The following is a 27557-nucleotide window of genomic DNA, read 5'->3' as shown; positions in this document are numbered from 1 at the left end:
TCAACTGTGGGTGTGATGGTCAGGAGTCCACATACTTTTGGCCATATAGTGTATATTTGAGAAATAATTGTCACATTACAACATGCATTTGTTACTGCTGGAGATAAGTATGACTTCTTGGGCAAAAAGGAGTTGCTAATGACTTCCAAATGTGACCCAGGCCTCCATGCATTAGATAGCAAAATAATTCCATTAAAAAGTCCACAGGCAAGACATGGCCCAGATGTGGCCCAGACGTAGACGTGGTTAGAATTATTTTGCTTCCTGGCCTAGTTTGGAATAGCTGTTTTGCAGAGTTTCTGCTGTGGAAGTGCTATCTGTTCTATCTCAAGCCAGGTCTTGCTTGTAGTCCTCTTCAGTAATGGCCAAGTCAAGAGGCCGTTGTAGAAGCGGACTGCGGCGAGACTCGGCTGGAGATCGAACCGATAGCGCTACAGGAAACATACTAATGCAATAATAACTAATAGAGTGAGCCATGTTTTTGCCTCCAGGCAAAAGTGCTCTGAAAGGGCCTTGAACCTGTTTGGCTGTGAGTGGTCAGAGAATTACTTGAGTTGTATGGCTCTGAGAGCGCTGCTTTTCGCTGCCCCACAGCTTTGGCTCCAAAAAGCGCTCAGACACATCAACTGTGGGAGAACAATGGCAGAAATAAAGATAGCACGACAGGTGGGCTCACTGACAGGCCTCTCCTGAGCCGTTCACAAGCATCAGTATTTAAAAACGCTACCTGCATGTCAAGCAGTGAAAGTCCAGAGACTGTTTGAGCTGGAAATTAGGATTAGCTCTGATTAGCAGTGCATCGGCGCCCTCTCTCTTAGCTATGGGAAAACAGGCACTCGGTCTTGAAAATAAAGGTGAACAGCATGGCAAACATCATGAAACCTGTCATATTTTTATGATATATGATGTGCATCATAACTTTTTGAAATTTGTGAGTTGGAATGGGCAGAAAGCACCAGTTTAACAGCAGGACCACTTTTTAAAAATGCTATGGAAAAACTCAGTCAAGGTTAAACTATTTAAGAAGAGACAGGAGCAAAAAGTCAAGCAGTTGGTCAAAATAAATGAATTACATGATGTCATAATGAGCTGACATCCAATCAGCAACTTTCCATGCAGTTTGAAGTTGTTATTTACAGGCTCTCTATAACTGATCTAAACCTGCCTTTATGATGCAGTTGTTCACTGTTCTAGAAGTACTGACTTTACGCATGTCGTATACAGAAAAGTGTATATTTAAGAAATAGAACACAGAGGTGAATTGGTCACCGTAGATCATCACAGCCATGATGTTATTGGCGATAACACACTCCTCGAGTGTTCTATTGCTTTTATACAACAGTTGAATAAATAATGAATAATAATAATGATAATAATAATAAATTGGGCTGTGAACGTGGCATTTAAGGTTGTTGTTTAATTGTTCGCAGTTCCTTTGCCAAATTATAGTTCCTTAACGAGCAGCTTGTTGCTACGTCAGAGTAACGAACTCCGCCCACTTACTGCACAGCCGGCAGTTCGTTCTCCAGCTCCTCACACTAAATTCCCAAACTGTCATCACCAGTTTGGGAATTTAGTGTATTCATCCAATCAGCCAGTTCATTTCTGGCTGATTCCAGGTTGTTTAGCTGTCACAGCTGCCGACTGAAAAGCTGCTCAGTGGTGATGACAGTTTGGGATTTTAGTGTCGTCTCATCTTCAGAGTCTGACCAAATCGGCTGTCGGTCAAATGTGATCTTAAAAGTGTCCATTTTCTGTTTGTGGCAAAGTAAGAAGTAAAAACATTCAAATAGCTTGAGCGTCTCCTACAGCTGTCAAAGTTGTTGCTTAGCAACGGCGTCTCAGCGGAGTGATACAATGTTTGTGAAAAAAATATGATGTTATGAAATAACAGCACAGTTAGAACGCCTCTCAACCAATCAGCTTGTGTGGCCGGAACTACAGTGGTGTGAAAAAATGTTTGCCTCCTTCCTGATTTCTTATTCTTTTGCATGTTTGTCACACTTAAATGTTTCAGATCACCAAACAAATTTAAATATTAGACAAAGATAACACAAGTAAACACAAAACGCAGTTTATAAATAAAGATCTTTTTTATTAAGGGAAAAAGAAATCCAAACCTACAGGGCCCTGTGTGAAAAAGTGATTGCCCCCCTGTGGTTTATCACATCTTTGGAAAGCTGAGTTCAATTTCCCTAGCCACACCCAGGCCTGATTACTGCCACACCTGTTCTCAATCAAGCAATCACTTAAATAGGACCTGCCTGACAAAGTGAAGTAGACCAAAAGATCCTCAAAAGCTAGACATCATGCTGCGATTCAAAGAAATTCAGGAACAAATGAGAAACAAAGTAATTGAGATCTGTCAGTCTGGAAAAGATTATAAAGCCTTTTCTAAAGCTTTGGGACTCCACAGTGAGAGCCATTATCCACAAATGGCGAAAACATTGAACAGTGCTGAACCTTCCCAGGAGTGGCCGACCGACCAAAATTACCCCACGAGCGCAACAATGACTCATCCAAGAAGTCACAAAAGACCCACAAGAACTTCCAAAGAACTACAGGCCTCACTTGCCTCGGTTAAGGTCAGGGTTCACGACTCCACCATAAGAAAGAGACTGGGCAAAAATGGCCTGCATGGCAGAGTTCCAAGATGAAAACCACTGCTGAGCAAAAAGAACATGAAGGCTCGTCTCAGTTTTGTCAGAAAACATCTTGATGATCCCCGAGACTTTTGGGAGAATACTCTGTGGACTGACGAGACAAAAGTTGAACTTTTTGGAAGGTGTATTTCCCATTACATCTGGCGTAGAAGTAACACAGCATTTCAGAAAAGGAACATCATACCAACAGTAAAACATGGTGGTGGTAGTGTGATGGTCTGGGGCTGTTTTGCTGTTTCAGGACCTGGAAGACTTGCTGTGGTAAATGGAACCATGAATTCTGCTCTCTACCAAAAAATCCTAAAGGAGAATGTCCGGCCATCTGTTAGTGACCTCAAGCTGAAGCGCACTTGCATTCTGCAGCAGGACCATGATCCAAAACACACCAGCAAGTCCACCTCTGAATGGCTTAAGAAAAACAAAATGAAGACTTTGGAGTGGCCTAGTCAAAGTCCTGACCTGAATCTGATTGAGATGCTGTGGCATGACCTTAAAAAGGCAGTTCATGCTCGGAAACCCTCCAATGTGGCTGAATTACAACAATTCTGCAAAGATGAGTGGCCAAAATTCCTCCACAGCGCTGTAAAAGACTCACTGCCAGTTATCACAAACGCTTGATTGCAGTTGTTGCTGCTAAGGGTGGCTCAACCAGTTATCAGGTTTAGGGGGCAATCACTTTTTCACACAGGGCCCTGTAGGTTTGGATTTCTTTTTCCCTTAATAATAAAGATCTTCATTTATAAACTGCGTTTTGTGTTTACTTGTGTTATCTTTGTCTAATATTTAAATTTGTTTGGTGATCTGAAACATTTAAGTGTGACAAATATGCAAAAGAATAAGAAATCAGGAAGGGGCAAACACTTTTTCACACCACTGTAACTGTTGTATAATATAATATATTGCAATGTTATTGACTACTTTAAAACTATAAATCAATTTGCATATTCAGTTGTTATTTTTGTTGCTTTTTACTTTTCACATGTACTTTCTGTGCACTATTTCAGTGTGCACTGAAAAAAGGAGCTTTGCCCAGCATGGCAAAAACAGTACTGTGCAAAAGTCAGATTGAGCCTTATTTTCCAAGAGACTTGCTTTTAGGTTTTGAAAGAAATCAGCAGGGATGTTTTTCCAAAGTTCAGTCCTAGACGTTGGTTGCCGTTTCGGCTTCTCGTGATACAGTGGTTATTAGGAGTCCCTTTTTTTTAAACTCGAGTTGGAAACCGGAAAAATGAATAACTTGTACTTAATTGCTGTTGACTGGAAAATGAATAAACAAAAAGTTGGTCTCTGATTTTACACAGAACAGTTTAAACTGAAGAAAATAAACACGCTTGCATTCTCGCTCAAAACTTTGCTGACTGTTCTTTGTATGGTTTGGTAGTTCTTAATGTAGGTTTAATAAATCATGCTTTTACAGATTGTAAATTGCTTCTTGTTAAAATAATAATATGACTTAAGCAGTGTGGAATTAGCCTGCAGGCCACTGATATTATGGCCTGTTATTTTCAGTAGGCATTACTGCATTGTCTTTTTTGTATTTAACAACTTTGAAGCAACATCGAAATCATTCAAGCCCCTGTTCATGCATGAATAGTTTTTGTATGTTTTATAGCCTTTTGTTGGCTAAATAAATCAGTGCATCAATAATATAATCTAGAAATCAATTAATTACTGAAGAATTATTAGCAACAGCTGTAAAAATAACAGCATATCATCATATTGCCCACTTCTGTGTGAGCATTGCTGCAGTGCTTGGTCATGCCTTTGGAGAAAACAAGGTGAAGTTCTCAAGGCCAAAACAGCTGTTTTAGGCGTATCATTCTGTGAGCCTTAAACTCGGTTCGAGAAACTGTTCCCGCTTGTGTAGTGTGGCGTTCTTCCACTCACCAGATAATCTTGCTCTGAAATAGCCTTGCTGTAAATCACTGGTTGAAAAAGTACAGGAGATATCACAAAGTAATCTCTCTGTGATCTGAGCAATGGTCCTTGAATACAGATGCAGAATTAGAGCTCCACCTAGTGGCTCAGCAGGTACATCACAGCTTACAGATGGATGTGAAAATGTATGCACTGCTGGTGAAATTACACATTTTGTGAAAAAAAGTTTATACCACCTCTGCATGGAACAAACTTAAATTACAGCTGAATTTAACATATTGGAAAAGCCTTCAAACATTCCTTGTAGCCAGTTAATAATGTTTCTATGCTTGAGTTAGATTTGATTTTTTCCACTTTTCCTTGCAGAAAACTTCTAGTTCAGAAATATTCAGAGGTTGTCTTGCAAGCATGTTTGAAATCTAGCTACAAATGTTCAGTGCTAATATTAATATAATATAATAAAAGTCTAAGGATGGTGAGGACCTTTCCCAAAATTTCTTCTTGTCTTTCTTGGGGTAGTTAATGGTGGACTTAGTGTAGATTTTGGAAGATTGCCTTGTCGTAATATCCAGCCTCTTTTCTTCTTCAGTTTCTTCAGCATAATAGATCCACCCCTTAGCTTAACAGCTGGCAAGGTGTTCTTTTCATCAAATGCTGCTCCTTTTTTCTCTGAATATATTCAGATATCGCAGCCAGAGAGTTCGATTTTTACTTCTTCATTCCACAGCACTTAATTCCGAAAAGAAACTAGTGTATCTAGATGTTTTGCATACTTCAGACTTTTGTGATGAGGTCACATGCATGATTTCTCTCTGATGACCCTTCTATGCAGATCATGTTTGTGCAACAACACTGGACAGTGCACTGGTTCCTCTTATTCCTGCACTAGACATGCACCGATCCTTGTTTCTATGCTCATTGTCCATTGTATCAGCTCCACTTACTATATAGGCGCACTTTGTAGTTCTACAGTTACAGACTGTAGTCCATCTGTTTCTCTGCATACTTTGTTAGCCCCCTTTTACCCTGTTCTTCAGTGGTCAGGACCCCCATGGACCCCCACAGAGCAGGTACTATTTGGGTGGTGGATCATTCTCAGCACTGCAGTAACACTGACGTGGTGGTGGTGTGTTAGTGTATGTTGTGCTGGTCTGAGTGGATCAGACACAGCAGTGCTGTGTCTGATCTAGAATTACACAAGTCTTTCCCTTATTTCCTCATTCATGTGCCCAGTTCCACAGTCCACTTACATGTAATTCATTTTTTCTCCGCCTGTGATAGGAAGGAAAAAAGAAGTTCGACAAAGAGACAGAGAAGTACTACTCAACCCTGGAGAAGCATTTAAACCTGTCCTCCAAGAAAAAGGAATCATTACTGCAAGAGGTGAGTCAGACACACAAGGGGAAACCACCTCCTGTTTGTCATAGTTGTTCAAATCCCAAACCTAGACGATCATGATTAAAGGCTCTGTGGTGAGATCACATCTGTGTCTCCTGTGCGAGACGGTACATCCAGTGCTTTTATGAATATGAATCAGAAATACCAGACGCACAGTACTGTGCACAAGTAAGCGACCAGCCCATCGTTTAAATAATTTCCAGTCAGAACTCGGAAATTATTCATTTTTCAGCATCAGCAAAAAAGCAGAAAACGTTTAACTCATTTAAATGACAAATTCACCTCAACAGCTTAATATAGTTGAGTTTTGATTCAGTATTTAGGTGTGTCCAATCGCCGCCTTTATTACAGGTTGCATTCTTTTCTCAAAAAAATCTGCATGCATAATTTTCCACACCTCCAAAGTTCAGTCCTAGAAGTTGGTCGCATTTTCTGCTTCGCACGTTCCCAAATACAAATGAAGGGTTCGGCCCAAAATGCATTATAGAGCACTTTCAAAGGTTTTTTTTTTTTTTATATAATATACATTGTTTGCAATGGGCTTTACATATACAAGATATTATTAATGCCACCTATGTTAGAGAAATGACAATTTTCCATTACACGTCAGCTGTTTTTCTTTTTCTAAAACTGTTACACATATTTACATGATTTCAAAATTAAACGCTTCAAATTTAGACTCATCAGTCAGCGCTTTACTTCTTATCTCCACATCAAAGCTTGTTCACAGATGATACTCTGTTTACATAGTGGCCAAATTTGACCAAAAGCTACTGATGTAGCCATTAAATTCAGCACAAACAAGCCCAGATGACTTCCTCTCCATCTCCAAGGTAATGTCCTTCTTTGTCACTCCGCAGGCTGACACTCAGATTGATAAGGAGAGGCAGCTTTTCTACGATGCCTCACTGGAGTACGTCTTTAAAATCCAGGAGGTCCAGGAGAAGAAGAAGTTTGAGTTTGTCGAGCCGGTAAGATCTCGTCTTGTGAGCTTTTTGGCTGCCACATGTTTTGTGTTATGTAGTGTGCATATGTAAGTAACAGTGGTGACCCTTGACTATTAGAGCCAGGCTTTTAGTTTGGGCCATAAAATTCAAAACTCAAGAAAATAAGAAAAAAATCCTGCTCTCAGATTATGTTCATTTTTACACCCTATATGAGGATCTAATAGTGTCTTAGCTCTGAAGTGATACTGGTGCACATGAACATTTTCCATTCTAGGTTGAACATGGATATGTGAAGCCATTGGTTAGATTATTGTTCATATTTGCAATCAGTGACTTACACTATGTGGCCAAAAGTGTGTGGACATCCCTCCCAATTATTGAGTTTAGGTGTTTTACCCACGCCTATTGCTAACGTGTATAAAATCATAGCCATGCAATCTCCATAGACAAACATCAGCAGTAGAGTGGGTCATACAGAAGAACTTGTGGCTTCAAATATGGCACTCTATATAGTCATTCTATATAGAACTTGAACACTTAGACCCATTTGCTGCATAAAAAGTTCTTTGCCTGGTGAAATGGTTCTTCAGATTGGAGAATGTGCTGTATGTGGTTCTGTATATCATCAAAAAGGGTTGGTACTGTTACTTTGTTGCTTGTTGATGTCAAGCTTATAACAACAGAACATCATTTTGGTCCTACAGAGAACTCTTTTCAAAAAGGTTCTGTATAGAAACATATACATCACATTCTCTATCAATCTGAAGAACCATTTCACCACAGAGAGAACTTTTTATGCATGCAAATGGGTTGCTGAGTCCTTATGGTTCTACATAGAACCATTGTCTTTACTAAAGAACCCTTGAAGAACCGTCTTTATTATGTGGGTACATTAGCAAAAACATTGTTTTAAGTTATAAGGGAAGTGGAACCTAGTAAGAGTTTGTGAAATGCCTGTAGGTGAGTTAGACCAATCAGAGGCAACAAAACCTTCGTGTGTTGTGACATCACAGCCACAACTTACTGGCAGTTTGATACACTAAACGCAAATCGCAGTCGCAATATTTGTCAGAAAAATTGCGATTAGATATTTTCCACAGATTGTTCAGCCGTACTACAGCATACAAAGACATTTTAGACAATTATATGCCACCAACTTTGGGGCAGCAGTTTGGGGAGGGTCTTTGGCTGTTCTAGCTTGACTGTGCCCTTGTATACAAAGCAAGGTCCATAAAGACATGATTTAATGCGAGTTAGGAACTCCAATGGCCTGCACAGAGCCCTGACCTCAACCTTATTGGACACCTTTGAGATATATTGAAACGTCGATTGCATGCCAGGCCTTCTCGTCCAGTATCAGTACCTCATCTCACAAATGCTTTGACTGAATGAGCACAAATTCCCACAGACTCTCTCCAAAATCTTGTGGAAACCCTTCACAGAAGAGTGGAGGCTGTTATAGCTGCAAAGGGGGGCCAACTCCATATTAATGGCCATGGTTTTGGAATGGGATATCCAACAAGCTCATAGGTGTGATGGTCAGATGACCACATACTTTTGGCCATATAGTATTTCTAGGACTTCCAGAAGTGCTAGAGAAATGTTTTTTCTCGCAAAATTGATATTTGTAAATCAAAACCTGATCGGTTGAGACCCCTGTCACTTCCTAATTATGGTGGTGGATCAAACGTGTAAGGCCTTCTGTCCAGCTCCTTAAGATCTAACCCACAAGAGAGCGAGCTACAGATATTTATTAGCTTCCAGGAATCATTAGGCCATTTTATGCCATATTTTGCTGCTCTCTATTAGGAAGGTTAGCCATGTTTTTTTCATTTCTATCTGAGCTCTTACACATTCAAATGCACACATACTGTCCCTGTAGAAATATGCCCTGAAAAGGCCAAATGTTGGACATGTTATGCATCATTATGGTAACTGGGCCATCTGGACACTAATGGCTTTCAAACCAACAGCGAGTATATCATCTAGTTTATGAGCGGCGGAGTCATCATCTGTGAAAATCTCAAACTGTTTAAAATCACACCACGTTATCCATTCTGCACCCGCTCTCCAGCCCCCCCCCAAACCTGCACATGTGTAGTCACTGATGTACTGTTTATACATTCTGTTTGTGTTTGACTCCTGTGTGTTTGTAATATGTGCAGAGTTGCCAGTATAAACCATACTGTGAGCATCAAACAAATAATTTGGCAAAAAATCAAATGTACACAGTTTCTGTGGTGAATAGTGAGAGATTTGTGACTTGGTGACTATTAGATCCAGGCCTTCAGTTCAAAGCATAAAGGTCAAAACTTTGTGAAAAACCACCTCTACAAGAATTTCTGCTAGCACCCCATACGATTCTAGTAGTAGATTGGCGTTAATGGAGAGTCACAGAAACACTTTTTTTAGCTGTTCTAGATTGAGCACAGGCATTTGAGGCATGTAAATCGGTCGTTCTACAGAAACGTCCACTTTTCTATCTCTCCATAGGAGTCACTGGTGTTACTGATCCTCACTGGTGTTACACATAATAAAGGGAACACCAAAGACATTTTTAATGAAAAATGCATTTTACAAAATGGCTGCTACAGAGCATCAAACCACATGATGTCAATCATGGAATATCCACTAAAATATGGAATTTAATCCATTTGTGTTCTATTTTTCACAATTACCTCAGAATAAAGTCGGTCACACCAGCGACTTCAGCTAAAAGCTTCATATGAAATCATGAGCTAAATGAGAAAATCTCTGATAACTGAAAGACTCAGTGGACTCACCATGTGCTTTTCTTCATAGATCCTCAGAAAACAGGTAAAAGGAAGTCAAGTGATGTCATTAGTGTGACTTTTATTTCAAAATAAGAGTACGTAGTAACACCAGTGACACAACTCCTGGGGACAACAACTTTCATTATATATTTTATAATATTTATTTTGCATTTGTTTTCTTTATGTCATTTAATTTATATATTCCATAGTCGTGTATAGATTATTGTATTGTGTTTTTTTCTAAAATATGGCCTCAGCCTTTACACATGACTGTGAGGACGAGCTCTTCTGTGGTGCTTGGAATTCTAGATAATTGACTTAAAAAACAATATTGCTAAATTGAGGCTCAAGAAGGTGTAACTGTTAAAATAACTTACTTTTTATTTTAAAATATAAATAAATTGTAACCCTAACATGTTTTTCAAGTGTAGTATATCTGTAAATGCTAGGGACACAAAAATGGACGTTTCTGTAGAATGACCCAAATACACGACATTTCTTGTTTTATTTGACGGTTGTAACATATTAAATCTATTTTACCTTGCGGCAGTTTTACGATGACTTATTCAGGAAAGATCACTGGGACAGAACTGTTTTTCATTTCAAACATCTGACTGAAATGCACTGGTCAGGCGATCACTTGTAATCACAGTCAGTGACGTATCTAGAACATCTAGAAGGCCGAATCAAACCATGATTGGTTGATTCCACTGTTAGTTTCTAGTTATGCTGTTTGTTAATCTGATATGTTAGGCCTTCTGTTCAGCTCCTGAAGTCCTAACCAATGAGAGAGCTTGCATGGCTGTCTCTACCTGGATAAAACAGAGAAAATAAAAGTGCTTGTGTGTTTTCTCTTGGGTGTCCCTTTGTTTCCAACCAAAGCTGAAGTGAAATAAGAGTATCACTACAATGCTTGAAGATTTTAAATACAACAAGCGTGATTATTCTAGTAACTAATAGTGTAAACCAAAAATTAAAAATTACAGATATGTATTTTTTTTTATTCCACAGAAATCATGAGACCTTTTATGAAGGCCTTGAATGTTCTCGATGAGCCAAAACATGTTTGTTGACTGAAGTTTGCTTCTTTCGTTTGCACTGGAGCTATAAGGCTAATGTAGCTAACGTAAAGAAGCAAACTTCAGACACCAGACATCCTGGCTGATTAACAAATTTTGGGGTAAAGGAAAAATAGGGTACAAAATTAATACTAAATTATCGCTTTAAAGAAAAGTCAAAAGCCGTATCCAAGAGGAGGTCCGGTAATGTAATTTGCAAGGGATTTGTCTGATTTATATGGAATAAAGTATCTGTGGAATTTCCCCAGATTAGCTCAGGTAGCCTGAGCCTATAATTAAATGGGTCAAAACAAACAAAAAAACTTTGATATAAAGGGCCCAAATCATGGAAAAGTGAATTTTTCTTTTAAATAAGAGTTTGATGTAGTATGTAAACATTGTCACTGTTTCAAAACATACCATTCACTCCGCTGTCCAAACCTTCAAAAACAGCCAGTTTTCGATTTCACTGTTTTTATGAGATCACAAAAAATAATGGATTTCTACACCGATCAGGCATAACATTATGACCACCTCCTTGTTTCTACACTCATTGTCCATTTTATCAGCTCCACTTACTGTATAGGTGCACTTTGTAGTTCTACAGTTACAGACTGTAGTCCATCTGTTTCTCTGATACTTTGTTAGCCCCCTTTTACCCTGGTCATAATGTTATGCCTGATTGGTGTACACATCTGCCTATTAAGCCTACAGCAGTTTAGCTCCGCCCATCCACCCTGAAGTTATAAGGAGTCTTTTAGTCTGGACTGACAGAGGTCATTTTACACAGTTGTATGCAAAATGTTTAGCACTCCTGGTCAGATAGGAATGAAATTAAGTTAACACATCCTCTACAGAGAGCAGACCTTTTATTTGCTGAATTTTGCATATTGGGAAAAAAAAAAAAAGATAATGTGGCCTATGCAAAAGTTATGGCACCTCCCCAGGTAAAACCAATCTACTTTGAATAAGACTATAGAAGGTAATTAATACCAGAATTATTACTTAGCAGACTACCAACAATACATATTCATACTGGATTAAAATCACAAATCTCATTGGTAATCATTCAAATTACACCACCTCCCCAGATAAAACTAATCCAGCTCAAATATGGCTTAATTTGTTCTGATGTGCTTTCACATCTCAGCGCTAAAATGCAGGTCCTGTAAATCTGAAAGGGCTTTTGTCTGTGTGTTTGTGTGTGTGTGTGTGTCTGTGTGTCTGTGTGTGTGTGTGTGTGTTGGAGAGAGTTTGTCAGCGCTAACATCTTAAGTGCAAGACTTTAACAGGAAGCATTACGTTCCCAAGTATTAAGAGGCTAAGAGCGTCAGATGGAAACTAAGTGGCTCTTGAGCCCTCTCGTTTGTTTACATCCTCTGACAGGGACCCCGGCAAACACACAGTGAAGGCGTAAATCTCCTGGCCACGCGAGCCGAGCCTGCTATATGACGGCGCTCGACCTTGCTTACGGTAAAAATGGCCGTGAATTAGATGACTCATCCATAGTCATTAAGCGTATTTATGCGAGCACTTTCCAAACTGTGAGTAAGGGTTCGATACGAGAATGTTCTAGGCTGAGTGTGACAGGAGCAGTGTTTATCGCCTCGTGCTGGTGAAGCCTCTCCAACCATCCCTCAGAGGAGGCCACACGAGCCAGCCTAATCTGCAGAGTCATGGTGCTGCAGCAGCAGCTTTAAAGCTTTACGTAAAAGCCTCTGTCTGATCCCTCAGAGCTATTGTGTCTTACCACAGCAGTTACTGATGAAGTCCTGACCAATAGTTAACCCTCATATGCTTTGTGCACACCTGCTTATCCAGCGTTTCTTCTGAAATCAAAGGCCTTAATGAGGAGTTCGTCGGCCTTTGCTGCAGTGACAGCCTCTACTCTGCTGGGAAGGTTTTACACTAGATGTTTATTTATTTATTTATTTAGGCAAATAATTCCTTATTTAAACGACATTAATTAAATAAAGTGCTGGATTGTAAGGAAGTGGCATCTGGCTGTTTAGCACAATGAGTCACGTATAGTTATGCTAAAATATTTTGCTATTAGATGTAGCAGCATTCAAACATAGTTATTTACATCATAAAAGTGCAACACAAATCGGTTCAAAAAAACAAAGAGTAATAAGTTGGCCGACTGCTGTTCACATGTTCAGAGCAAGAAGCTGCTCTAAGCGTGTGATCTTAACTGATTCCTATCGTGTATCCCTATCTGATGTCAAAAATATTTTCAGGCTAAAATTGAACTGTATTTTCTTCTCAGTGTGTGTATTATTGCAACCCCCTTAATAAACAAAAGAATATTAATGTTATACTGTCTGAAATGGATCCATTGTTGTTTGTTTCAGCTCCTGGCCTTCTTGCAGGGCCTGTTCAATTTCTACCATGAGGGATATGAACTGGCCCATGAGTTTGAGCCCTACAAGCAGCAGCTCCAGTTCAACTTGCAGAATGTAAGAACATGTCTCAGTGCAACTACTTCAGCTTTTTCTGCTACATTCTGACTACATTCTACATATATATATATATATATATATATATATATATATATATATATATATATATATATATATATATATACCACTTACCCCCATATAGGTTTTGTTAAACTCGCTGTCCACTCTGTCAGACACACCTACTGTGTTGGCCCGCCTTGTGTTTGTGACTTCAGAGACATTAGCTCATCTCTTGCTGTATACTTTGTGTTGGCCATTTAGTCCAACTTGCCCAGGGTGGCCCAGTCCAGGTCCTGGAGACCTAACACCCTTCAGAGTTTAACTCCAACCTGAATCTAACACACCTGATCCAGGTAATGAAGGCCTTCAGGGTCATCTGAACATTAGAGCCAGGTGTGTTGGTTCTGAACCCTCCAGGGTGGTGGATCTCCATGACCAGGACTGGGCACTGCTTTAGTTCTTAGACAGTAGCGACAAACGCTGCCCACAGGACACTGTTGGCTGGATGATTCTGGTTGGTGGACTATTCGTCAGTGTTACTGCAGTGTTGAAAATGATACACAAACCAAATAATACCTGCCCTGTGGAGGTCCTGACCACTGAAGAACAGGGTAAAAGGGGGTTAATAAAGTATGCAGAGAAACAGATGGACTACAGTCTGTAACTGTAGAACTACAAAGTGCACCTATATAGTAAGTGGAGCTGATAAAATGGACAATGAGCGTAGAAACAAGGAATTGTACTTAATGAAGTGGCTGGTTGGTGTGTGTGTGTGTGTGTGTGTGTGTGTGTGTGGTCTTCACTACATTCCCTCCCTACTGCCTTGGGAAGCAGACAGGTAAAGAGATTAGCTTTGGAGAACAAAGTCTTGCCTCTACTTTCTTTGGATTGTTTTTTTTTCTCATTTGAAAGGCCATTCAAAGTATAAATCATCCAAAGCTGCTGGTCAGCGTTTTCATGGCCAGCACACTCTCTATGCACTATGACCTCTTCGCCAAGCTGAAATTCCGTGTCTTGCAGTATCAGTTAAACTGGCAGGGGCTGACATTTGTGCAACCCCCCCATAAGAGAGAACATCCCTGAGACCGGAGCCAGACGGAAGAACACTAACAGAGCACTGGCAGTGGAGTAACAGTGGAACACTAGACTAGCAGACTGGCACTGCAGCCTAGGCGCTGATACAGAAATCAATTAGTACATTCGTTATGCCCCCAGAATCTGATCACATTAATTTTTTTAATTAAAAAAAAGAAAATCAGGAATTCTGCAGATGTTTTTTAAAAAAAAAATCCATAATTCTATACTTAGGCATTCAGTGGTTTGATGTTTAATAGTACATTATAGAGAATTTTATTTATTTATTTATTTATTTATTTATTTATTATTAAGGCAGTTATAGGAATCAAGATTCACAATATCTTTGTACTGCAAATATAGCCATTTTATTTACTATTCAAAACGACCAGTGAGCCTACACATGTCTTCTGAGTTTTTATATGCAATATTAATCATAATGCAGTAGTAATTTTCTTTGGGTACTTTACACACTGCATGTACCTCCACGGCATGACTGTCATTTAAAAAGCACGTTTTAGGCCAAAACATCAAAACATTATCTTAAAACAACGTCTCTGTCGGCCTATTCATAAACGTGTTATGCAGTAGCTTCCAGTGAGGTAGTCTTTAGAAGCTTTAAACATCTCGTTCCTATCACCACCAAGTTTCTCTAGAATATTGTATTTTACACCAAACCACTCTGAGTGACCTCATTTTACATCTTAACAGTTTAATTATGCAGAAATTGAACCAAGTTATGGAATCTAAACCCAACTAGATTTGCCATAACAACATACAATGCCCCGTCCTTGAGGCTAAAGCTTTAGCATAGCTAGAAAACTGCCGCTAAGTTAGCCTAATTAGTTAACTGTTAACTATACATAACATAAACATGCTACATTGAGTAATTGTATCTGAAACAAACATCTGGCAAATGCTATTAGCAGACTGCTACACACATTCAAAATTCAGTGTAAGATAAAACAGATTACATATTAAAGATCACATCAATTTGATGGCCGAATCAGCTTTAAGATTATAGAGGAGGAGAAAGACTCTTAACCTAGTCACAAAATGTGATCAGTTTCATTAGCTGGCCTCAGGCTAACCAGTATATCTGGCAGCTCCACTCATATGGCTCAGCTGCCTTACAGCTTCAGTGCAAAACTAAGGAAACAAACTTTAAGACGTCAAACATGTCATGGACGATCGACTTTTTTTGTTTTGATATTACTCTGTATTGTTTAAATGCAGGATTGTATATGATTTATAAAGGGTAGTCAAAACGAGCTATAGCTTCAGACTACGCCTTTTCGCTCAGCACCTCTTTTATTTTTATGGGTGTAAACATCTTGATAAACTGAAATAAACATATTAATTACAAATTACAAAATTACTGTACAGGGTGATTCAAAAAGATTCATCTGATTTCAAAGCTCCATATATTTGCAACCGTGAGGTGCCGAGGAACCAATCACAATCCAATTGAAAGAGGGGCTCGTAGAGTTTCTGATCGTGAACGTCCAACAGCTCAGAGCGTTCATCGTTGGTACCAACAGTTCCAGGAAAAAGGTCACCAGCATCACCAGATCTCACGCCGTGTGACTGTTTTTGTGGGGAGACGTTTAGGATTCTGTTTATGTGCCACTCCCAATAACACTGGATGATCTCCGAAATCGCACTGAAAGAGTCGCGAGTGTAGCGACACCCGACATGCTCAATCCAGTATGGGATGAGTTTGACTATGGCGTTGATGTTGTCTGTACAGCTGGAGGAGGTTCATACTGAGACCTTGTACAACTACATAATAAACTTTATGCTCCTTAAACCATTTGCAGTTTACTGCTTTGATCTGTAATGATTTACAAATGAAATCAATCATTTTGAAATCAGATGAATCTTTTTGAATCCTGTATTTCCTGTATTTTGAAGTGTCTAAATGAGATTTTGTGTAAACTGTTTCTTTAACAAATCTATGTATGTGCGATGCAGAATGTCCTCTTCTTTCCTTCCCTGTAGAGCTGTAGATTTGTGCCTGCCTGCTTGGTATTCTTCTGCTTGTCAGCTTAAAAGCATCATATGCTGTCAGAGAAAAGATGAGAAGACTGCTGACATGACAGCTTTCTGTCACTTTTCTAAAACGCAGCTGTCTGTGTGTGTGTGTGTGTGTGTGTGTGTGTGTGTGTGTGTGTGTGTGTGTGTGTGTGTTTGAAGGCAAGGAACAACTTTTTGAGCACCAAGCAGGAGGTGGAGAAGTTGATGAAGAGAGTAAGATCAGCAGATCAGGACCAGAAACCCCCTGGCCAGTGGACTATGGAGGGGTACCTCTATGTCCAGGAGAAAAGTGAGTCTCTCTCTCTCTCTCTCTCTCTCTCTCTCTCTCTCTCTCTCTCTCTCTCTCTCTCTCTTTCTTTATCTCCTTGAATTCCCAAAGCCTGCATTCTGAAAACAAGTTCTGCGAACTGTTGAAGTAACAGTGGAACTCTTACTGCAGTCAGCAAAGGGATGTTTGGAGGAAAAAAGGAGCAGCATTTGATGAAAGGAACACCATGCCTACTGTTAAGAATGGAGGTCTATAATGACTCTAGTATGCTTTGTGGCTTTGGGACAGCCAGTGGCACAGGAAACATCACATAGGTAGATGGAAGAATGGATTCCACTAAATATCATCTCTGGAAACAAATGTAAAACGATCAGTTAAGAAACTGAAGCTGAATGTAATAATAATATAATAATAATTTTTATTTATGTAGCACTTTTCATGCCGGTGGCAGCTCAAGGTGCTTTACAGACACATAGTTATGCATAAAATATAGTTATGCAAGAAATCATTAGTATTTATTTAGTATCAGAAGAAAATGAAACAGATCAAATTAGCAGATAAAAATCACAAGACATAGTTTTAATTAAACGCTGAGTTAAAGAGACACGTTTTTAGATGCTTCTTAAAAGTGAGCTCTGAGCTCGACTGTCTAATAAAAGGTGGAACTGAGCTCCACAGTTTAGAAGCAGAATAACTGAACGAGTCTCTCCATGTTTCTGTATTTTACAGAGAGTTTTTGTAGAAGGCCACTATCTGCAGATCTTAGATTGCGTGCCGGAACATAACAGACAGACACTCTGTGATGTAAGCGGAGCTTTATGGTCATTTTGAGCTTTAAAAACTAGTAGCAGAGCTTTAAAGTCTATCCTGAATGATCCAGGCAGTCAGTGCAGCTCTTTTAAAGCGGGACCGATCTGATCTCTCTGTGTTGTTTTTGTTAGGATGCTGCTGCATTTTGTATGAGTTATAAAGGATGTATAGTTTTCTTAGGAAGTCCAGTAAGAAGATCATTACAGTGATCAACTCTGCATGTAACAAATGCATGAACAAGATTCTCTGCGTCGCTCTGAGAAAGAAAAGGCCGAACTTTAGTGATTTTCTCACATGATAAAAAGCTGTTTTAGTGACTGTGTTTACATGCAGATAAACCACAGCTCAGAGTCTAAGATCACACCCAGGTTTCCTCTTAAAAAGAGGCTGGCTTCTACAGCAGGATAATGATCCAAAACATACTTCAAAATCTAACATGAATTACTTTAAGAAACACAGTCTGAAGCTTTTGGAATGGCTTTCATAGTCCCCTGACATAAACCTCATTTTTAGAATATGCTGTGCATGCAGGACGGCCCGAGAATACCACAGAACTAGAGAAGCGTTCTGCAAAGAAGGGATGGTGAAAGTTCCTAAAACAAGAATAAAGAGACTCCTAGCTGGCTACAAAGAGAGTTAGTAAGAACTCACTTAGTATGGTGCACAAACTTTTGCCCATGCCACAATCACCAATTATAATTTTGTAAGTTAATCAAATATAAAGTAACTGCATTAGCATGTGCAGAAATTGTGTATTTCTTACATGCATGAATTGACTAATAGATATAGCCCAAAATAAATAGAATTCATTCCTTACAGGTAATGTACATGAAAGTTAAGAACCTTTTTTTTTATTATTCTAAGCTAAATCATCAGAGTTTGGTGTGTGACATGATCAATCATTGTCCTCTTCTACAGTGTCAGGCAGAGAAATATTCTCTGTCTCCTTCTCTTCTCCCTCCCTCTCTCCCTCCCTCCCTCCCTCCCTCCCGTCTCAGTGCCAGAGGACAGGAAAACCATAATTTTTCCAAGCACTAATGTTTGGTCACAGTTATAGTCAACAAGCAACGAGCCGCCGTTTCTCAGGCTTCTGCAAATGCCGCATGGCAGAAGTGCGTTTCAATCGGCTTTGATGTGTCTGTCCTTTCATCTGTTTTAATTCTCCTCACTGTGGCCCTTTTAAGGCCGCATCTCCGCTTTCATGTACCCTCAAACAGCAAAGGAAATGCCAAAATAAGAGCTTTATCTGAAGGGCTAAACATTGATTTATCTGGTTTGATTATGAGTGTACTTTTAGATGCGTCTCCTGTGACCTGGACACTGGCAAAGAGGAACAGTGCCCCCTGCTGGAGTGCTGGTTACTGTGCAGAAATGTCTATGGAGGATATTTTGTCTGTGCTGTAATATTTGTTTACTGTTTTTGTTTTATTTACTGTTTTCTCACTTTACAATGACATCACAGCTATGAAATTATGCAGTGACCACAAAAGCTGGGCAAATCTAACTCTATTTTAAAGGGCCCATATCATGGAACACCAAATTGAGTTCATAACATCCATATATGAAAACCAGGCTCATCATTAGTGGTGTCCAACAGCTGTGATGACAGACAGTTCTGGGTTTGGATTAGTAAACATGCCATATTGCAGTACCCAGTGGAAAAAAACAACATTAAAATAGCATTAGATAAGTAAGTAACCCCACCTTTGCCTGGATGCAGCTGTACACATTTTGCATGAGGAGCTATCTGGGATATGTCACCAACAGGCTTAAAGAAGTTAGAAACAAATTTCAAGCATGTAAGTGCAATTCTATGCAAAAGTTTGAACACCTCCTCCACTCAAATTACATATTTTGTTGATTTTCTATGTGTCCCACATCCTCTACAGGGACCATATTTAATTTTTCAGCAAATTGAAGTGGACAGTTCACCTTTACTGCTGCCTTTACTGCAGCTGTCTTCAGTTCCTGCTTGATCTTGGGGATTTTTACATTCAGTTTTGCCTTCAGTAAGTGAAACACATGCTCGATTGGATTGAGGTCAGGTGATTGACTGGACCATTGCCGAAAAATCCACTTCTTTGCCCTAAAAAAGGAAGACACTGTGAAGCGCCGTCCAAAGAGTTTTGAAATATTTGGCTGAATCTGACCTGATAATACAGCGAATACAGAATTCATCCTGGTGCTTTTGTCAGCAGTCACATCAAGAGAACCTGATACTAGGGAACCAGTTCCACTGGCAGTCATACATGCCCATGCCATGCTTGGCACATGAGGTAGTTTGCTTTGGGCCAAGATCATTTCCCTCATCTTTACTCGTCTCCTCCCACCAATCTGGTACAGGTCAATGTTTTATAAGATTTCCCAGAACTGTACACAGAAACTCTGGCAAACGCTAAGCTGGTGTTCCTGCTAATCAGTTGTTTACATCTTGTCGTAAACCATTAGTAAGCCACTTTTCTTCACCAGAGAGAGAATTCTTCTGTCCTCCACCACAGTAGTTTTGTGTGGTCTTCTTGGCCTTTTTGGTGTTTCTGAGCTCACCAGTGCGTTCTTTCTTCTTAAGAATCTACCAAATAGTTGGTTTGGCCACCCAGTGTTTTTGCTCTCTCTCTAATGGGTTTGTTTTGATTTTTTCAGCTTAGTGGCTTGCTTCACTGGCAGTCTCCGTTCTTTGGACTTCATAGTGAGAATTAAAGCAGCAGATTCCAAATGCAAATGTACCACACTTGAAATCAGCTCTAGACCTTTATCTATAATGATGGAGTAACACAGCTGAGCAGCCATTGTCTGATTTCTTTTGAGCCCGTATAAGTGGCGGGCTATGTATGCAAATGGCTGTATTTCCGAAACTTTTTTGGAAGTTTTGATTTGATTTGGAAAGAAATAGCCTAAAATAAAAGATCTGAACTTTGAGCTCATTTTCATTGTTTACTTTCAGCCCCTCTATGATTTGGTAGACAGTTAAAATGAGAATATCTTTGCTGATATCCAAATATTTACAAATCCTCTGACTGTACGACATGTTGTGGTTGTGCCGAGTGTGGGTGGAACTAAGCTTTCTTAAAGTTAATTAATATTAGATTAATATTAGATTACAAAAACATTGAAATAGTCCTTTTTTGAGATAATTTGAAAAAAGCAGTTGCCTTTTATGTTGTCTCAAAATGTCAAGATGAACGGATCAACAGAATTGGTCCAAAATTACTTGGGGGGAAAAAAAAACATTTCTCCATTAACTTCCATTAAAAGTTAAGATTACCTTTACATTTCCGTTTACATTGTGTGTTAATATCATGATGAATGGACCGAAAGAAATGACCTAAAATGACTTGGAAAAAAGTCTGGTTCCACTGACTTACATTAAAAGTAAAGTAGGTATTTTCCTTCTCCGGTAAAGTTAGAATTTTGGCGATGTTTTATTGTGTTTTAACATCTTTCATATGATTGCTGTTAGGAGAATGTGTTGCTATAAATGCAGCTGACAGGACCTAAGACTTCATTTCAGCTTGTCGTGTCTTGCTTTAAGTTGAATGTGACATTGAAGTTCAGTAAAATGACAATGTTATGGACTGAAGCTTTATTCACATTTTATTGCAGGACCTCTGGGTTGCACTTGGACACGACATTACTGCACCTATGAGAAAGGGAGCAAGACTTTCGTCATGACCAACACCGAGGCCAAGGCTACAGCTAAACAGGTGCAGTATGATATCAGATTAACTGGGTATGGCATTAAACCCAGTGACTCTGTCTCTTTGTCTCTCACTGTTCCTTCATGTCTCATTTACAGAACGGTGTGGTGCTGAACCCTACGGAGATGTTCAAGCTAAAGTCCTGTATCCGAAGGAAAACGGACTCCATTGACAAACGTTTCTGTTTTGACATCGAGGTGGTGGAGAGGTGACTAATCGTTTCTGCTTCCGTATGCCGCCATATACGCTGAGCAGGTTCAGCTGTAGAAAGATCAGTTCAGATATGTAGCGTAGCTTCTACCTCTCACTTTCCTCAAAGCTAAGTCCCTCTTACTGGCTCTAAAGCCGCAGTCACACTAGACATTAGCGTTTCGCTTCTTGCGGAGCCCAGGCAGAACCGCAAGATGCAAAAATCTTAGCGCAGTTTGCAATTTAGCAATGACTAGCTAACTCAGCAACTAACTAGCAAGCCAGAAACAATAAAGCACAGAAGCAAAGATACACTATTTGGCCAAAAATATGTGGACACCCCTCCTAATTATTGAGTTCAGGTGCTTCAGCCACACTCATTGCTAACAGGTGTATAAAATCAAGCACATAGCCTTGCAATCTTCATAGACAAACATTGGCAGTAGAATGAGTCGTACTGAAAAGCTCAGTGGCGTTAAATGTGGCTCTGTCATAAGATTCTTATGACGTCATTCTGCCCTGCTAGATCAACTAGAAGTGCTGTTATTGTGAAATGGAAGCGTCTAGGAACAACAACAGCTCAGCCACAAAGCAGTAGACCATACAAACACAGAGCAGGGTAGCCAGGTGCTGAAGAGAGTAGTGCATTGAAAAAATTGCCTGTCAATCATTACAGAGTTCCAAACTGCCTTTGGAAGCAACTTAATGAAACGGGTTTCCATGGCCGAGTAGCAAATGACAGGCTGTTTTAACTCTAAGCGATAAAGAAAGGGATGAAGGTCATATAATAATGAGCTACGACTGTTTGTATTATTGTTCAGTAATTGGTATTGAAATCAAAGATATCAAAATTGGTATTTTGAACCATACTCAGCCCTATAATCCAGCACCTGACTGTATACTATACTTCCTCTCTTTTATGTATTACTTTTTAGGCAGTCCTGAAGAAACACCTGAAGTATCATGTTTAGACATTGTAAAAATTAGCGCTTACTTTATTTTCGATCTTCAGTACTGCTGTGTGAAGAACAGCCCCCTCAGAGCTCAGCACAACCAATAAAGCTGTTGGTCGATGATACAAAACACCAGAAGTTGAAGTCGAACTGAAGTTTCACTCAAACTTTTGCTTGCGAGTTGTGTGACATGAAAACCGTGATTGCAGCAATATATTTCGAAAAGAGTATAATTTCACTTACAAAACCAAAAAGCTAGTGTGACTGGACCTTAGGAGTGGCAGAGATATTTCTAGTGTGCTGCATGGTCTTTGTGTAAGCTTTCCTGACCCTGTACTATGTACTGGCCTTGTTTGTGTACTTTACTCGTGTCTGACCTTGAAGTTGTTTTCCGTCTGACTATATCGGGTCAAACATGTATAATACCTGCATAAAAAACAACCAGTGAACACAGTACAAGTCAAAAGTTACACCTTCTCATGAGATGTTTTGCTTTCGTTGGAATAGTGTAACATCAAATCTATGAAATAATGTGGACTCATGGTGACCAAAAAGTCTTCTTCTACTTTAGATGGTTTAAAGTGGCAGCTTTACACTCTGTTGGCGTTCTGTCAAGCAGCTTCATGAGGAGCCTTAGATGGTTTTCCAGCAAGCTTGAAGGAGCCACATATGTTGAGCACTAGTAAAGGGGCATTCCAGCCTAAAACTAGAATTAAATGTTATTTGATGTGTAATGCAGTATTTGGAGGCGCAGCATTGCATCCCACAACCTCATCAATGTTCTTTTACTACAATACTCAGCATGCATTACTCAAATACAACATACAACCATTGGGAGTTCCTGTTGTGTCGACCAATCCTGCCCGCTAGCCTAGCCCCTGATCTCTAAGAAGGCTAAGACATACAACCAAGCTAGCATTGTGGTTGTCAAGATTCTTTAAACCAGAAAAAAAGAAGCCACACTGAGTTATCTAGATTTCCAGGTAGCTGACCTCATAAACCGTTGAATCATTTCTGTCAGCTGAGTAATCCATTCTCTATTCCGTTTTAATGACGACTGCAAAAAAGCTGCAAAAAAGATATTCAGCCCAGCCCAAAGCAGTCTTTTTCAAAGGTTCCTTCCACCTTCTAGATACATCATCAGATAGGGAAATTTTCTAGTCTTTAAACCAGAAAATCCTAATCTAGAGACTGCCGTGACAGCACTGTCGGACGTGAGTAAAGATGTGTAAAAACATACATTCAGCAAGGTGCGTCCAAACTTTTGACTGGTGCTGTAGTTGGTACTGTAATTTGGCTCAGCACATACATTGCCATAGCAAAGTATTTGCCCCCTCCTGATTTCTTACATTTTTGCGTATCTGTCCACTCTCAATTGTTTTCAAACCATTTCATTTATTGAAGGAAAAAAGTTCTCCAACACCAAATGGTCCTGTGTGAAAAAGTAAAGGAAATTTAGTTGATAATTGGGGTCAGTTATGCTGAACAAACCCAGGCTTGATTACTGCCAGACCTAAACATCACTTAAACAGAACCTTTCCAGAAAAGTAGACTAGAAGGTCTCAAAAAGCAGCACGCTATGCTGCAAGCAGAAAAAAATGCCTAAAGAGAGTCTGGAAAGGGTTACAAAGCCATTTCTAAGGCTCTGGGACTCCAGTGAACTACAGCGAGAGCCATTATCTGAAACAGTAGTGAAGCGTTCTAAGGCCTGATTCACACATACTGCTTCTGTTTGGCGCGAGCGATGCGGAAAGTCTGGCATTTTTAATTCAGCACCGATGTTAACTGGTCAGTGCTTTTACACAGGCTGTGCGTGCAAAGCGTCAGAGCGTCCCAGACGCCGCACTGGAGTGGCACGGTATTTAAAGAATAGACCCAGCGCCAGTTTTTTCCGTGCGCCGTATGCATCACGCAGCAAAAAACACTGAAATAAGCCATGAAAATCAATGAAAATTAAACAGAAAACTGTAAACAAACTTAATTTTTTTTATTTAATTCAACTTATGACGAAATAGCTTTCTTGTTGCTCCACTCCGCAGCATAAACAGTGTATGTTTGAAAGGCCAGCGCGTGCAAGCTGCAGTATGTGTTAATCAGGCCTAAGAAGTAGCCAGCCTACCAAAATTCCTCCAAGAGCTCAGTGATGACCCATCCAGGAAGTCACAAAAGAAGACAGATGAACATCTAAGCAACTGCAGGCCTCGCTCACCTCAGATACGGTCAGCATTCCTGATTCCACCATTAGAAAGAGACATGGCAAAAGATATGACTGAATTAAAGCAACTCTGCAAAGAATGTCTTTCCACAGTGATGTGAAAGACTGACCTCCAGTCTTTTTGAAGCATTTGATCATAGCTTTTGGCATGACCAGTTATTAAAATACTTTTTCAGATGGGTTATATAGGTGTTGCAAAAAAAATTGCCTTCAGTAAATGACATGATCATTTTAAAGCTGTGTTTTGTGCTTCATCAAGTTCTCCTTGTCTTAAATTACATTTTCCATGAGGATTTGAAAACATTTAGTGTGGTAAATATGCAATAAATTGAGGAAATCGGGAGGGGGCAGGTAGTCTTTCATGGTACTGTATACGTTAGTACCTCTGCAGTGTACCGTGTAAGACAAGGAGTTATGTGGGTGTATATATGTTTGCCCGCCTAGTGTAAGATTTCACCTGTTTCTCTGATGAACTATGTACTGTGTGCATTCTTCCCTGTCTTTGTGTTTATGTTGACATAGAAATGCCGTCTGTCGTGGAACTCTTTTCCGACCACTGCATTATTTCTGTAAAGTCCGGTATGTGACCCGCTGTGTGCTGTTTCAGCGCGGCTGCATGGCACAATGCATGTGCACTGCTTTTTCATTTCATTCACTTACTCCCATTCTGAACAAACACCTGTTTTTGTTTTGCTTTGTTTTGTTTGTTTGTTTCTTTGTTTGCCATTTTAATTCTACTGACTCCACAAAATCATAATCATCCACTACCTGATGATTTTGGAGGGGCAGAATGGCACAGTTCAGAAAGAAACGCACTGAAATGATCCTCTTTCACCAGCAAATGATGTGGTGATGTGGCTTGATTTACACTAAAGAGCCTCGGCTGAGTCTCTTTTACGATCTCACAGCTTTTTTAAAGGACCGCAAAACCCTCACTTGACATCAAGGCACAAAACATTACAGCTTGGTAGGATCCTTTATTTTCAGCACCAGTTTGCAGCACTAATATGCCAAGACAAATATTCAGCAAAGAACACACATTCAGTTCCAAAAAAAGGTGGGACAGTATATGAAATGCCAATAAAAAAACAGAAAGCAGTGATTAGTAAATGCTGTTTGACCTGTAATACATTGAAAACAGTACAAAAACCAAAAACAAATTATTTGATGTTTTACATTATGAATTTCTATAAAGTTCCAAATATGATGCCTGCAGTTCCAGAAAAGTTGAGACAGGAGTGTGTTTACAGCTGTGTTACATCATCTTTCCTTTTTACAATACTTAATAATCATTTTAGGCCTGAAGACATCAGTTGATCCAGTTTTGAAAGCAGAATTTTTTTGCCATCCTTCAGTTGGACAAGTCTTCTGCTGTGCCGCTGTACAGGACAGTTTAGCACTTGCACTGTCTGATTACGCAGCCATGCTGTTGTAGCACATGTAAGATGTTTGCTGCCATTGTCATGTTGAACTAGCATGGACATCCCTGAAAAATGTAGTGGCTAAAAGGCAGCATTTGTTCCTCCAAAATGTGTCTATCTTTCAGTGTCAGTGTGCTTTCACAGATATGCAAGTTAATTCAGTCCCCATTCCAAGACGTAGCATTTCATTTACTCAGTCTACATTGTTGTTTGTTACGCTTCATGATGTATAGTATGTTTTCAATGGAAGGTAGGTCTGGACTGCAGGCAGGCCAATTTAGCACCCTGTTGTAACACGTACAGATTTGTCTTGCTAAAAGAAGCGTGGAGGTCCCTGAAAAAGACATCATCTAGATGACAGCATGTATTGCTCCAAAGCACGTATGTACCCTTCAGCATTAATGATGCTTTCACATACATGCAAGTTACCCATGCCAATGGCACTAACACCCCCCATAGCATGACAGACACTGGCTTTTGAACTTCACACAGGTAACAGTCAGGATGCTCCTTTCATTCTTTGGCCTGGAGAACACAACGTCCTGGCTTCACAGGACTCGGAGGAAGCTGGTGATAGCCTTTCGCCCTCCTAGCGTTGGAAACATCGTGTGATTGAGGGAGTCCTAGCTAGTGGAATTGGACACAACTAAATTGAGAAAAAGAAATTTTTAAAAAAGTGCACTCATCAGAGCACTCCTTTCCACTTTGCCTCAGTCCATCTCAGCTTCAGCCCAGAAACATCAGCTTGATATATGGATGTCTATGTTAATATGGCTTCTGTTTTGCATTGCACTGAATCTTAACTTGCATTTGTTACATGCAGTGATGAACTGTGTTTTCTTGACAATGATTTTTAAAGGTATTTCTGAGCCCATGTGGTTATATTCGTTACAGAAGCATGTCTGTAGACTGTAGATGGTGAAACCCCTAAATTCCTTGCAATTGTGCTTAAAGAAATGTTCTTAAACTGTTGGACTGTTAACTCCAAAAAAATGCAGTTTTTCAGAAAAAGCGGTGACTGGGGCTTTTGTGAACCCTCCTTTTATCCCCAGTGATGGCATCACTTGTTATCTGTTCACCTGTTTACATGTGGAAGGTTTCAAAACAAGAGCTTTTTGATAATTCCACAAACTTCCCACTCTTACATTGCTCCTGTCCCAACTATTTTTGGAATGTGTTGCCAACATCAAATTTGGAATTTACAAACATCAATAAATATAAATTAAGGTGCTGTTTTCAATTAAATGTCTGTAAAAGACAGTTTACAAATCAGTGCTTTCTGTTTTTATTTGCATTTTACCTTCTGTTACAACCCTTCAATTTTAGGATTTGAGTTTGTATTAATTGGGTGATGGATCAATCTGTAGTGGCATGGTAGAGTGTGTGTGGTACTTGTATGAGTGTATCAGGCACAATAGTGTTGCTAGAGTGACACTAGGTAGGCTGAGAGTGGTCCACCCCCTGAAAATATCTCTGGCCAGAAACTAGTGGATGGCTTAGATGTGCATGGCAGTTTCTTACTGTACTCCAGCAAGGTAGGTGGTTCTAATGATAATAAGTGGTAGATGAATGTGTATCACCACATGGCCTCCATAGAAAAGCGCTTTGTTCTAACAAAGAGGGCAGATTGACCCTCAGCCTCAGCTTTGACCAGCTTCTGGCTTCATCATTCACCTTCACCATGTAGCGCGCTACTAGCTCATACAGCCTGGATT

General features: G+C 39.7%; 1 protein-coding gene across 5 annotated transcripts in view; it reads left to right on the top strand.

Moving 5' to 3' along the window:
- The window catches only part of LOC118817762 (rho GTPase-activating protein 42), a 185915-nt gene that overhangs the window by 122788 nt on the left and 35570 nt on the right, over positions 1 to 27557 (top strand). For 3 of the 5 annotated variants that reach the window (XM_036584669.1, XM_036584668.1, XM_036584672.1), the window contains exons 5-11: positions 5823 to 5924; positions 6800 to 6910; positions 13073 to 13177; positions 16451 to 16580; positions 20970 to 21070; positions 21163 to 21272; positions 24944 to 25000. In XM_036584669.1, coding sequence (XP_036440562.1) covers positions 5823 to 5924; positions 6800 to 6910; positions 13073 to 13177; positions 16451 to 16580; positions 20970 to 21070; positions 21163 to 21272; positions 24944 to 25000 — 716 coding nt within the window. The remainder of the gene's footprint in view (positions 1 to 5822; positions 5925 to 6799; positions 6911 to 13072; positions 13178 to 16450; positions 16581 to 20969; positions 21071 to 21162; positions 21273 to 24943; positions 25001 to 27557) is intronic. The other 2 variants (XM_036584671.1, XM_036584670.1) reach the window with 1 other exon arrangement.

Source organism: Colossoma macropomum, unplaced genomic scaffold (genome assembly GCF_904425465.1).
Source record: "Colossoma macropomum unplaced genomic scaffold, Colossoma_macropomum, whole genome shotgun sequence".
NCBI lineage: Eukaryota > Metazoa > Chordata > Actinopteri > Characiformes > Serrasalmidae > Colossoma > Colossoma macropomum.
This window is presented reverse-complemented; position numbering and strand designations above follow the sequence as displayed.